At 40.1% G+C, this 14,068-nt stretch overlaps 1 protein-coding gene across 2 annotated transcripts in view; it reads right to left on the reverse strand.

Annotated features, from left to right (window-relative positions):
- NUDT4 (nudix hydrolase 4) overlaps window positions 1–14,068 on the reverse strand; it is a 31,531-nt gene that overhangs the window by 14,620 nt on the left and 2,843 nt on the right. For both annotated transcript variants that reach the window (XM_065652512.1, XM_065652503.1), the window contains exon 2: window positions 2,734–2,844. In XM_065652512.1, coding sequence (XP_065508584.1) covers window positions 2,734–2,844 — 111 coding nt within the window. The remainder of the gene's footprint in view (window positions 1–2,733; window positions 2,845–14,068) is intronic.

Below are 14,068 nucleotides of genomic sequence, written 5' to 3' on the forward strand. Positions count from 1 at the left end.
GCTTAGGGACATGGTTTAGTGGTGGACTTCGTAGTGTTAACTTTATAGTTGGACTCTGAGATCTTCATGGTCTTTTCCAACCTAGATGGTTCTATGATGACATACTAGCTGCACAGAGGTCCCTTCAAGATGGTTTATATACTTCACCACCAGATAAAAACCAAACATATGACTACAGTTCAGTTAGCTCCAGTTTGACATGGAGATGAGATTTCTCTGTTCCTCATCTTGGACTCCGCCTTAGGTCAGATCAGCAACTAAAACCACCAGTGTTCAGAACACTAAGCCAGTGGTCCGGTGTTTTTAACCCCACCCATCAAATCGTGACAGTGAGAAGTGCCAGCACATTCCCCAAAGCTACTACTACTGCCTTTCATGCCTAGAATCCTACATCTTTACTCCTTTCAGATGGCACTAGACTACCTGGTGGCTGCCTCCTTTACTTTTATAAATATATGAACACTCACCCGAGCATTTATTGTGTCGCTCTAAATTGGCTCCCCCCAGCAAAACTGAACACAGACAGAAGGTCTGGAATAACTTTGTATCAGTGAGGCTTATTTCTCCCTGAACCTTGTTGCACTGAACTAGTCTGTTCCACATGTAAGAGGAGAGGAGGGTCACTGAACCACAGTTCACAGAAAATCTCACTTTAACAAAGAGCAAGCAGTATTTGGGGCAAGTTGCATTTACATCAAGTTCCCAAACTGCTAAAACTCAGCAGAACCAGTCTTAAGGGTAAGAAAAATAAACCACTAGGTAGCATGGCTAATAAAAAAAATTATACATACACTAATGTTGTTGCTAATTAGTGTTTTAGGAACAGTGGTAGTCAAACTAGGATGAGAAAACTGTTTAAGACGATCAGAAAGTCTGTAGTTCACTCACTTGCCAGCATGCATGCATGTTCTGCGAAACATTATACCTTCTATTTAAGAAGTATGATATAAGGGATTAAGATCCCAGTGGGGTTCCACAAGGATCCATCTTAGGGCCAGCACTCTTCGATGTCTTTATAAATGACTTAGACTCAGGACTTGAGGGATTGCTTAGTAAGCTTGCTGATGACACAAAATTGGGAGGAGCTGTCAACACTCTTGGGGGCAGAGAAGCCCTGCAGAGGGATCTGGACAAATTGGAGAACTGGGCAATCACCAACTGCATGAATTTCAACAAGTGCAAGTGCTGGATTTTGCACCTGGGACACGGCAACCCTGGCTGTACATACAGACTGGGGGACAAGATGCTGGAGAGCAGCTCCGTGGAGAAGGATCTGGGGGTTCTGGTCAATGGCAAGTTGAATACGAGCCCACGGTGTGTCCTGGCAGCTGAGAGGGCCACCTGTGTCCTGGGTGCATCCAGCCCAGCATTGCCAGCTGGGCCAGGGATGTGATTGTCCTGCTCTGCACTGGTGCGGCCTCACCTGGAGCACTGGGTGCAGTTCTGGGCACCACAGGATAAAAAGGATATAAAGCTACTGGAGAGTGTCCAGAGGAGGGCTACGAGGCTGGCAAAGGGCTTAGAGAGGAAGCTGTATGAGGAGCAGCTAAAGTTACTTGGTTTGTTCAGCCTGGAGAAGGGGAGACTAAGAGGAGACCTCATCATGGTCTACAGCTTCCTCACAAGGGGAGGAGTAGGGGCAGGTGCCGAACTCTTCTCTTTAGTGACCAATGACAGAACCCAAGGGAATGGCAGGAAGATGTGCCAGGGGAGGTTTAGGTTGGACATTAGGAAAAGGTTCTTCACAGAGGGTGGTGGAGCACTGGAACAGGCTCCCCAGGGAGGTGTCACGGCCCCAAGCCTGACAGTGTTCAAGAAGAGACTGGACAACACCCCCAAACACATGGTGTGAATTGTGGGGTTGTCACAAGCAAGGATGGGTTGGACTCAATCCTTGTGGGTCCCTTCCAACTCAAGACATTCTATGAACATTCTATGAGTCAATCTGTAATCACTTATGCATTGCATAATTTCTAGCTAAATCAAGTGAGCGTAGTTTTTCCTGAAGTTTTACTTAGCATAATGTGCTGGCTGCTAGATATTCAAATAACATTTAACATTTTTAACAATTTGCCTAGGAAAAATAAACAGCAAGTTAAAAAAATTTGATTTTGAAATTTAAGCACCATACTAGAGTGGAAAACCGCATTAATTCATCAAGACTTAAAACTCCGTTTTGCCTAGAGGTAAGGTCAGAGATAGAAAGGCAGATTATACCTATGGTGGTTTCTTCATAAAGAGCCTTAATGAGGCCTTTTTATTGTTTAATTCTCAACTGCTTAGATACATCAGTTTCTAATCCGTTTAGTTTGGAATCTCCTCAAAGCTCTGTTTGTTTCTCTTTCTTATGTAGCTACATATTAATGGTTCATCCACCTTCCGTCTGTTCTAGAAGAGCTGCGAGTCAAACATTTTCTGCACAAACATAGGAACACTACACTACTATGTTATTTGGCGTAAAGTCACAGTTCCACTTCCAGTAAGCGTTTATGAAGGCAGACAGAAATTTAGCCATGAAATGAAAGCACACTGGGAAACAAGCTAATTAGTTCACCTCACCACACTATACCCCAATTGTAACACACGGAACTGCAGTTCTTTGAATTTCACAACCGTGGAAGTCTCAGTCAAATCCTCGATAAAGGAGGTAGATTTCCCTCTTCCTCCTCGATTGCCATCTGAAGATAGCAGCAGCAAAAAGCAGCTGGATATTTTTTGTTTTGTTTTTGTTACCTCTTCATACACCTCTCTGACAGCTGCTCCCCCCGGCTCTTCTTCTGGTTCCATTCCTCCACCTGGTACAATCCACTGATCTGGGTATCGGCTACTGCTTACCAACAGCACCTATAAATAATTGCAAATGACTGTTAAATATAGCTCACAAGTCAGGAATCTTGGTACTATCTACTTGTTCAGCAATGCACTTTTTCACCTGGCCAGATGGATTATAGACTTTAGAAATGAAACACGAGAGGCAAGCAGGAGTTGTAAGAAGTGGGGGAAAAAAATGAAGGAAAATTATCAACATCCAGTATTTAATACAACTAAGTCAAGACGACTATGTCATTTTAATCTCCTTGCACAAACACTTTCATCAGATGTATAGACACAATATGAAAAATACACAATACAATACACACAAGAATGAGGATGTACCACAAAAATCTAATAATACTCTCCAATACTGAGTAAGTCTGAGGGTCATACAGATGGCAAAGTGTGAAAATTAAGACATTTGCATCACACAGAAATTAAACCAATTCTTCTGAAATGACATCTTTTGGCCAGAAAACTGGACTTCTGAACATATTTCTGATTTTTAGCTTTTGACAAGCTTCTTTTCAGTAATTGAAGTGTTATGCTAGCATGGCATGCTTACAATATTGCATAACTAAATTATAAGGAGAGTACTTCATTGGCTCTTGTCCAATTTGGTTGCTTCTAACATTTCTGTAAGAGGAAGAACTGCAATACATTGCATTTTAAATGATTTCTAAATTTAATAACAAGGTTTTTTTCCAAGACACTTTAACTTGACTTAATTTGACTCTGTAACTTGGTCACACTATCGATACATACCAATGTAAAAACCACTGTCTGTAGGACTCGTCCTTCAGAGCTGAAAAGATTTTAGCCACCTGTCCAACAAACTAGGATGCCTCATATCTAGAGTAATTGCAGTAGAAGATGATGAAAATAAGACCTTGATTCAGGACCACATGGAAGTAAACAGTGTAACTTGTATTTACCGAGACATTTTGATTAGTAAGACCTACTTAATCATCTGAGCAGTAGCACACTTCAGTTTCTAGGCAATACTTACCCAAGCCCTACCCTGAAGTCAAAGGACAACTGTGGGGAGCAAAGGGACAGGGTCAACGCTCCAATCTTTAGAAGCAATTAAAATACTAACAACAAGAACCTCTGTCTAAAGGTTAAAGTACTGACTGAAGTGACAGTCCAGTTCTCACCACCTACTCTTACAGTCTTTAAACTCAGTCTCCTGCTGGGTTATATAGCAAAATTATTCCCTGATGGCAGCAACAGGGGAATGCTCATCACTTATACTGTGTTCCTTTGGCACTCAAGGAAATAGTGTAGTTCACCTACAGAACCTGGGGAGTGTAAGATGACTGCACACCTTTGTGAGTGCAACAATGCTGCGATGCACCCAGAAGAGCCTCATCTGACCGGTATTTTCTTGTTGTAGTGTTTACTTTATTTGTTGTCAAGATTTTTCCTACTCTGAGGGATTCTCTACTGTGCTAATTTCCCCCAAGTTTTTCCTATGCTAAATAAGGAACATGGCAGAGACATCATTTAGTATAGAACCATTCTTAGCAGTTAAGCATTTGCATTTTCAGTCAAATATTTTATTCAGCTATCTAAGAACAGTCAGCAAAGGCAACGGGGTTAGACACAAATACATCTCAACTTGATCCTTACAACCAAAGGTTATAGTTTCCTAGGATCGTTTAAGAGAAGATTCCCAAAGAGGGTACACAGCTCTACCAAATGTAGTTTTAGAAAAAGGTTTTCAACACACATGTGGAGCATCTATATCAGTACCAAGTACCACCATGTCGGCAATGCTTAAAGAGCAGTTGTAAAAATCAAGTTATGAAGTCACTTGTGGGATTGCAGACATAACCATCACACATTATTTTCTGCTGATGAAACCAGCACTCTCTGCAGTCATGTGGAAGCTAGCAACAATGATGAACAAAAGGATGATTACATCACATTAAATCATCCCCAGCTTGGCAGAATGATTTTAATCAGCATTCATTGTCTAGCTAAGGCTAAACATAAAATTCTTAATTACTACTAAAGGATAAATCAGGTTGCTGGTTCTGGCAGTGTAGCATAAAGCCAGGAATTTTTTATGCCTTTATGTAATAGCTGACTACCGCTAACCTGATCAATAGTCTATTGAGCTGGGTTTGTGTATCTATTAGCTTTAAATTACCCTTTTAAAAAGCAGAAACAAATGCATCTAGCAAGTAAGCAACATTAAAACACATCAGCTCTGGTAGACAGGCTTTACAGCTATATATAAAACAAACTTCCAAGTGTTACAGCCTGGGAGCTCATTTTGGCAACTATCCAAGTCTCCACTAAACCTGGGACTGAAGCATTTTCTCAAGCATCTTTCCCTCTATGCTTTATTCTCCTGTGTTCCTACTGCTTTCAGTCTGAATCCAAGGGAATCACACTAAGTTATATCCCCGAGACCTTCAGGTACACAATTTTTTCCACCCAGCAACATTAACATTTGAAGCCACTGTGGTATGAGGTATCCATCCTGGGGTATCCTAGCAAAAACGTACTCAGTTGTAATCAATTTCTCCAAAAGCTGAGAGCTGATAGCTAGCAATTATAAGATCATGTGGCAAGGCTGAAAGCACTCCACACAGATTCTTTCAGTTATGGTAGTAAGCAATCTTGTGTTCACTTGCACTTTTTTTTGCTGTGTTGTTTTTTATTCCATGCAGTGGATGTAGTTTTCAGGTGTTTCCACCTGCAAATGGCCAGACACATCCAACTGTACCTGAATGACTAAGCTGTAAATATACACATCACTTAAAAATGAGGGCACCAAAAAGCTGTCCTTGGTTGACAACGCACTCGGGTGCAAAATCAGCAGCAAAAAGCCAGCAATTCATCTTCCCTTAATACAAGCAAAGCAGGAGAATAGAGATCTAGGTTGCCTGGACACCCAGTCTTTTTTGAGGAGGTTCAAGTTCATGCAGATTCCTGTAGTTTACTGAAAAGACTGCGGAATCTCACATCTACGCACAACAAATTTTCCATCATAATCTCATTAGGCTCAGAAGAAAACAAAGGAACTACACAGGGAAATCTGTATCTCATATCTCTGAATGCAGAGAAAGGACTGAGATTTCTTGTATTACTTGTAAGTGATCACTGCCCTCTCCATCTCTCTGGAAAAGCCTTACTATTGACGACAGACTCCCTTCTTTAAAAGATTTCCAAAGTACAGAGTAACGTCATGAAATCTGCTTGCCTGGTTACAATCTTATCTTACTCTAAAAACTGAGGTAAAGCTATTATTTTCCATAATACTGCCAAGTGAAGCAGTAAAGCTGCAGAATTCAGCTAAGAGGAGAACAAGAAAACTCCTCCACTAGGTCTTACTAGCCAAGTTTTACCTTGTTTTCAAGTCCAGGAATAGCAATGACCTTTGAGTGCAGTAAGGAAGACAAACTGCTAGCCAGCCTTCTTGTAATAAGCACCTATCGATATGTTTAACCAAGATATGGTTAACCAAAAACCAAAAAAGTAACTACAGGGTATGTAGCATCATGGGACTTGCTCACTATAAATGCTAAGCCTTTAGACAAAACAACTGAAAAAATTCTAGAGAAAGATGCCAAAGTTACAGTGTGTAGTATTCTCAAGTCAGAAGAAACCCGCAGAACAGTTAGCAGCCATATATTCCAGAAGACTAAAATGGCAACAGCTCAGAGTAATACAGATTATAATTAAAAGCTATTCCTCCTTATGTATTTTTTCCCTATCAAGAACTCAAAGAGCTAGAAAATGACTTAAGGTTATACCAAATATCATTGCTTTCTATCTTCCTTAACTGTGGGGCATTATAGCCTACAAAAACAATTGTATTAAAAATCAGCTTACATTAAAAAAGGAGGAAGGTTAAGGTTGAAACTTGCCAGACAGAACCCCCACAGCTGGATTCTTTTGACTTCAGAGCAGAGTCATCCACAGCTTGAAGTAATGAAACAACAGCAGCAGAAGACACTATAAATCAGCTGCAAGATGGGAATTTTTCCATAGTGGACACATTACTTGCAAGGAAAAATATACTTACAGTTGAAAAGGTACCACTCCAGTTCCACAGAAATTATGTCATTAGACAGCTTTGTAAGCTCTCTCCTCCCAGTCTAACCACATCTATTCCTCTCTTCCCCACTGTACACCCCATTTTTTCCCCTTTCATCACCCCCACTAATGCACTAGCTGCACCCAACTTGCTGTTTGAATTACCTCATTGAGATAGCTAAGTTTGCCTTTCTTCCTAGTAAAACTGGCAGTTAAAAGGAAAAACTTTCAAGAGGAAGGGAATCAGTCCCTCGCCCCACAAGACTGCGCACACATGCTTGGTTGCAAAGAACACTGGATTACTCAGGTGTACAATTAAACACTGCACGGAGAAGGAAAGGAAAGGAAAATGCGGGTACATGGAAGACAAATGATTTAGCTCCCAAGTTTTATGAAGGTGAGAACACGTGAACAGTTTCAGAAGCTTTAAACTGGTCAGAGTATAGGAGAGATCATAAGGGCATCAAGATGTATTAATACCTCTCAGGTACAAAACCAAGTGTCAAAATGCTGTTAGAAGGAACAGATGTACTGTATGTTCTCACAGGCATCAGAAACATTAAGCAGCAAAAATAATCCAACCTTATTCTGAGAAAAGAACAGGACACACTTTGATTTAAGTTAACATAGTCTAACCTAGCACACTCAACATGGAGAACTTCAGCCTAGACGGCTGGTCTGCCCAAGTTACAATCACCTGAAAGAGTCATAAAGATGGTTTTATCCAAATACAGTCAAAAGGGTCAGTCCAGTACCATGATTTGTTTTAAAATGGCCATAAGGAGATTCTGGGGGAAGAATATGAGCAGAAAAAAATTCCCTGTTCCCTAACACTTCCAACTTCCAGTTGTTTTCAGCTCAGTAGCTTCTTTAAAAGTACCGGGAAACTACTCTGAATGCCACAACACAGAAACATTACCAAGCAGCATGGAAAAAAAAGCATATCTTTCAAACCTTATCAAACCACTAAAATAGCCAAGTAGACCGTATCTGCAGGATTCACTGCATGAATTTTTAGGCAAAAGCACGTTTCAAGTTAGAGAGCACATTTCAACCTTCTACTGTAGTTAGAGGCCTTCTTTATTTAACACTTCTTGCTATTTTTAAGAATCCCTGCCTCATTTCAGTAGTTCTGAAGCAGTTTCTCAGTTCCCCTCTAGATTACTGTTGTATCCTTTTCCAAGAACGCTATTGTCTCTTTTTGGACTCCAGAAAACTGAAAAATGCAATGGAGCTTTACAACTTGCCAGAGCAATGCCACACAGGTAGCATTTAGTAAGGAACATACTTCTGCCTTCCTAAAAGTATTCTCAGTAGAGTGATCGCTTACAGTCCTCCTTTATGAAATAATTTTCAACATGGCTTTTCTTAACCTGGAGATGTAATGCACACAAAGTTATTGCAGAGTAGTAAAACACCTTGGGACCAGACTTGACAGCATTTAAATAAACTATTTTAAGTCAAGGCTGCAACACCTTTAATTTCTCCCTTACACTGACACAATGAGTTCAGGAAGCTGATCTGGCTGAAAACCAGCTCGGACCATTAAAGCTTAGTTTTCAGCCTGCACACATTCAGTCCTAATCTGTACACATCTATACAAGGGTCAGCACCACACAAACTCGGGCAGAAAGGTGCAGCTACTCAATTTCAGATCAACCTAAGCCAATTCAAGAGCCTTCAGCAAAGTAGTTTATAGACAACGGACTGAAAAGCAGTCCCCAGCTATGAAGGAGTTTAAAAAGAAGATTTAGTCTCAATGAACAGAAACTGGCAGAGCAGCAGAGAAATGGCCTAACAGCTAGCAGTACGTGAATCCTAATGCTCGTTACCTTGAGCACAGCATCTTGAAAGCAACTCAGAAAACTGGGTTATGTCTGTACAATTTATTTAATAAAGTTTGAAATATCATCCCAACTTCAAGTAAAGATGAGTTTTCAAAGCAGCAGCATGATGCCTGCACAGCACCCAGTACCACTTTACTGGTATTCTGAAGAAGAATGATAAAGAAATATATGCATATATTAATACTTCAAAATCAGATCTGCAAATGGTTTTCCCTTTGGGATTTTCTGATTTTAAGGCTATAAGGCAACAGGGAGAAAAACATCAGCCTTTTCACAAAAGTTTTGCTTTAACTTGCAATTAAAGTTTTACTATTCTGTAAGTTTTATTTCCCATGAAATCCACATATTTGACTAACATGTTGACATAGCGATTCAGAATTTGAGTACCTTCCTCTGGCTATTTAAAGTACTTGGTCTTGTTCTTCAGCTAAAGTGTTCATATCAGGATCAGACATCACTGTACTACTGTGGTATGTCAGTCAGAATGCGTTTCCTCATGTCAACAGGCACTCAAGTCACCTGTAACATTAGATGACCCCCGAGCTTTGGTATGCTTCGGAGAATCAGATCTCACAGGTCTCGTGGTGCGATGAAGGGTGCAGATCTTGCAAAAGATTCCCGGCTGCAAAAACACCCTGCAAACAAAGAACCGCTCCCCCCGCCAAGTGCCTATAAAAGATGTTTTACTTCTCATGCTGGGTCAGGTCCCAAATCCACTTTACAGTATATCCTTCTTGCCTTATGCTTGTCAATACAGACCACAGCAGAAAACACGTAGGGTATTAGGTGAAGAGCTAAAACTCGCATTGCTGCCCCTTTCTTTGTAACTTGAAACCACAGCCTAATCTTGAGCAGGAGAACTGGGCTTTACCGGTTACTCAGCAACATAATCTGTTTGACTAAGGGATCAGCTTCCAAGCACTTGTCAGAAACAAGAGCTCCAAGTCTTTGAGAACCATTCAGCTGCAGGTAAAGACATTACAAGGTTATTTTTTGACAAATACCAGTTACCTTTCAGCCTTTTTAGTCTTTGAGATACTTGGAAAAAAAACCCAAGAAACAAACAAAAAAAACCCAAACAAAAAACCCCACCACATTAATCTTTGAAGACAAAATTTGTTTTAAAATATTTACATTTATAGGACTGGTTCCACTGAAGTACTTAAGCACTATGTCAAATTGTAGTGTCTCCTAAAGTCAGTGGCTGGCCAAAGCCAAACATCTTTCTTCAAGGTGGAATAACCAGTGAAAGCCACCTAATTAAAATAAGCTTTTTAAGTGCTCTACAAACAGGACTGGAAAAAAATACACACCAACCTGTGGTCCATGAACTCTCACATCTACAAAAGATGTTTAAGAAAACATGGCTACAAATCCTAGCTAGGATATATATGCATATATACACACATATATCCTCTAGCTAGGATTTGTATATATTTCTGAAGAAGTCTGCCACTCTGCTATTTCACAAAAACCAGCACCTTGGAAGTTTAGAGAATCACTGAGTTAATTGGTGCAAATTGAACAGAAATTTAGCCACCAGTTTAAGTCCTCAAAGTAAACATAAGATGGTGCAAATAAGCAATAAATTATATTTTCTCATGTATCTAAACACTTAGCATCTTCTAAACAGGGCAAAACATAAACCAAGTTTTGTTGCAGGACACCTTAGCCTTGTGTTAGACAGGTACAGCCATGTTTTCTTCTCCCCTTGGCCCATTTTGAGCAACCATCCACCCCAGCAAACACATTGGTATAGCATAGACATCTAATACCATAGGTACTGGTAAAAAGTAATTGAGGTTTTGCAATAAAAAACGGCTCATGGATGGCCAATTTCAGTATCTGAAGAGGCAGGAGTGAAGACTGAAGCTTCCAGCCAAGGCGGACAGCTGAATTCCTACAGCTTCGCCGAACTTGCAGGCTTCCACCGCTGGCATGCAGTTGCTGTTTGTCAAAAAAGATCCCAACGTGAAGGTGCAGTGCACATGCAATGTCTGCAAAAAGCTGTTTTTCTGTGGAAGTAGGGATAACAAGGCACTTGTGTTTTATAAGTCAATTACTTGATATAAATCCTACCACAGCAATCTAATATTGAATTATTTTTATTTAACATCAACACAAGCTTAAGCCACTGCAGAACTCCATATGAGCCTGCAGGGATATGCCACAGACGCTGTCTCTGTAGACACACCATAAAAAGCCATTTTAGAAGCTATTTATAGGTCTTGATTTCAAGCTATATCCCTTGCTACACCACAAAAATGATATCCAAATATCAAGAAAACGCTGAGGCAAAACTAAGGCAGCGATCATCCCATGCAAATTATTCCTCCTGTATGTTAACAGGGCAGAGACTTGAGACAGAACAAGTAAAAACCACAGTGTGCCTCAAGTGCACATCAAAATGTGTACTCTCTGGTATTTTAAAATACACCTATATTGTATTAGGCAATCATAGAGCAAGCCAGGTAACCTGTATCAGTCCACACATGGCTTTGGAGAGCATGCCAACCTTAAATAGGGTGCCATGGTAATACTCCAAGTTATATTTTAAACCACACATTATCTGTGTGTTTACACCTGAGAGCTTACACTGAAGGACGAAGAAACCACATGCCACATTCTGAGTTAAGTGTGGAAGATCTTTCATCACTACAAGTTTATTTACAATAATTCCTAGAACATCCCATTTTGCCAGGGTAGCCGGGTGATACTTCTGGGCCCAGGCTTTACAGATCAGGTTACATTACAGCAGGTCTTTCTGGTTTTCAGATTTAGTCCAATGGAAATAAAAATAACATTTTACTTTATCCTTTAATAAAACCGTCGCTCTTATGAAGTAACAGCTGTAAGAAACTGAAGCAAGCTACTGTTTTTAAAAATAATAAAAGGGTGACCACCAGAACAAGGTAGATCAAGTAAGAGTTTAACATTCTACAGCCTAAGAAACAGAATTCTCTAAATCAGACCAAAAAGGAGATACAACGCTAGCAGCCAATCATTTTTAACTCAAAGTTAAGAGGCAATCATTAACATGCAAGTGTATGCCCTTCTCCAGGTGAAAAAAAAAATTCTACATTTCCCACAAGTGTGTGACAATAGTTATCCTCACTACTGTCTCGACGGTAACAGGAAACCCTTCCCATTTATTTTCATCTCTTGTACAAAGCTGAACAACAAAAATGTCAAAATTAAAAATTGAAAAGCTGGAAGACTTTTTTTGCATATGAAGCTATTTTTTAGATCTGCCACTATCAACTGCTGGCTGAACACTAAAGTAGGGCTTTCAATACTGTATTCAATTACATAAAGCAGTGTTACAGATGCCAAAATAATTAGAACGCACTCAAGTTTTATATTCAAGGTATTTAAAAACAACTGCCCATTTATTTGTATAATACATAGCTGATGGAAAAAAATTTCAATTAGCTTTTAAATTTTTTTTTTTCTAGTCATTTGGATAACTAAAACAATGTTTATTACTATTTACTCTTGCTACTTTTTAAAGGCTTGCCTCATTCACTGCTTTGAGAGGCAAGAATTTCCTTCCCTACCCTCCACCCAGATGCCAAGACATCAGCATTTTATGTAAAACCACTGTTTGCAGAGTCCTGAATGCAGAAACAATTCCAACCCCTGGAAGCAGTTGAGTCCTCACTGTACTGAGAGGTTCTCCTGTGGGCTCATCCTGAAGCTGCCATCCACATCTCCTGGTCGCTCAAGAGTGACTTGCATTTCCCCACACACAAATCCACCAGCCCATCCCAGTCTGCCGAACACCAACAGCTTTCTGCTCACACCTCACAGCTTCTTGCTTGCTCAAAGCAAAAAGCCTGCAGCCCCCGCGCATTTCATGCCCACGTAGATTTGTTTCATTTTTCATGGGATTGCTCCTGCTTCATTTCCAGCATTTTTTTTTGTTCAAAGGGCAGACAGAGCCTGCAATTACTGCTTCATTTCCATTAAGAATGACAGAAGGAGCCAGCACTTAAGCCGTCTTGCTCTCTCTTCAGCCCAAATGACAGCACTGAGAGACCAAAACAGGCAATAGTTTAATGACAGTAGTCTAAGAGATCATCTTCTAAAACACTCTAAAAAATCCAAAGCTACTGGCCACATTACTTGGCTATTTGGGCTTCCCCGGGATATTTTTTTTTTTTTTAAAAAACACATCACAGCATGAAGGCTACAAAATCTAAACTAGAATGGGCTATATAGCACTAACTGGCATATGTGGAATCACTTGAAGATGAAGCAAGAAACAGGAAGCGAGGATTTTTTTGCACTGGTGCACCTGGACAACCAGTCGTCATCTCCCGAGCACATGCTTTCACCTGCAATACCAGCTCTCAAGACAAAGCAGCAGCTTTTGACAGCTTGCAAGACTGCAGGCAAGCCCCGTTTCCAGCCCATAACACCCAAGAGAACTGACTCAACAACATTAAGTCTGGCAGCAAAGACGGTTGGTAAGACTATCTGGACAAGGTGCTATAGCAGGAGAGCAGGAGTTCTATGGCTGTATTCAAACTGTTTGCAGGGACCAGCGGACTGAATTTTGCCTCGGTACTATTATAAAGCCCACCTATGTTTCAAATTAAGAAATAAAGAAGTGAACAGAAAACAAATGGAAATACAGTGTGGTTTTACCAAAACATCCTTTGTTACCACAGTCTTTTTCAATTGATATCTTGCTTCACTGTCTGTAAAACTCAGCTGTAACATAGGCTTCAATAAGGCTACGAAGGTAGCATAGAAAGCACAATAGATAGGAAACAGACTAAGAAGCCATAACATGCAGATTTTGCTAGAACATTATTAACAATAGAGCTATTAAATGTTTTAGTGACTAGCCAGCCATTACTGACATTTGTAAGCCTCCAAATTGAGAGGCTGTGTCATGATATCAACAGGAAATCTCATGCTGAAGTTACAGAAGAAGGATCACATTTGGTTAAGAACATATTGTTAATCTAATGCACAGGACACTAAGAATTTCTGGTAAAAGTTGAGAGTTCATGAGGTGGGAACAAGTTAGACTTAAGATACCACCACTAATCACAAGATGACTAGCTTTACAATAACAATAAACACGGGTCGTATCACAGTGGTTTTTTTAATAGTACAGCTAGAGAACTATTAAGTACCTTTTACACAACAGAGTGAGATTCCGTCTAAAGCAACTACAACTGTCACCTACATTCAAAAAATATGGCTGTCAAACTGAAGGAGATGAAAGAGCTACCATGATGATCACAAAGAGAAAACTGGTTTTAGGAGATGAGAGTGAAAGGCTTCAAGTCCATCAAAAAAGCCCTAAGAAAGGAATGACTGCTGTCTACAGACATGTCAGAACG

This window comes from Caloenas nicobarica, chromosome 1 (assembly GCF_036013445.1).
Source record: "Caloenas nicobarica isolate bCalNic1 chromosome 1, bCalNic1.hap1, whole genome shotgun sequence".
Classification (NCBI taxonomy): domain Eukaryota; kingdom Metazoa; phylum Chordata; class Aves; order Columbiformes; family Columbidae; genus Caloenas; species Caloenas nicobarica.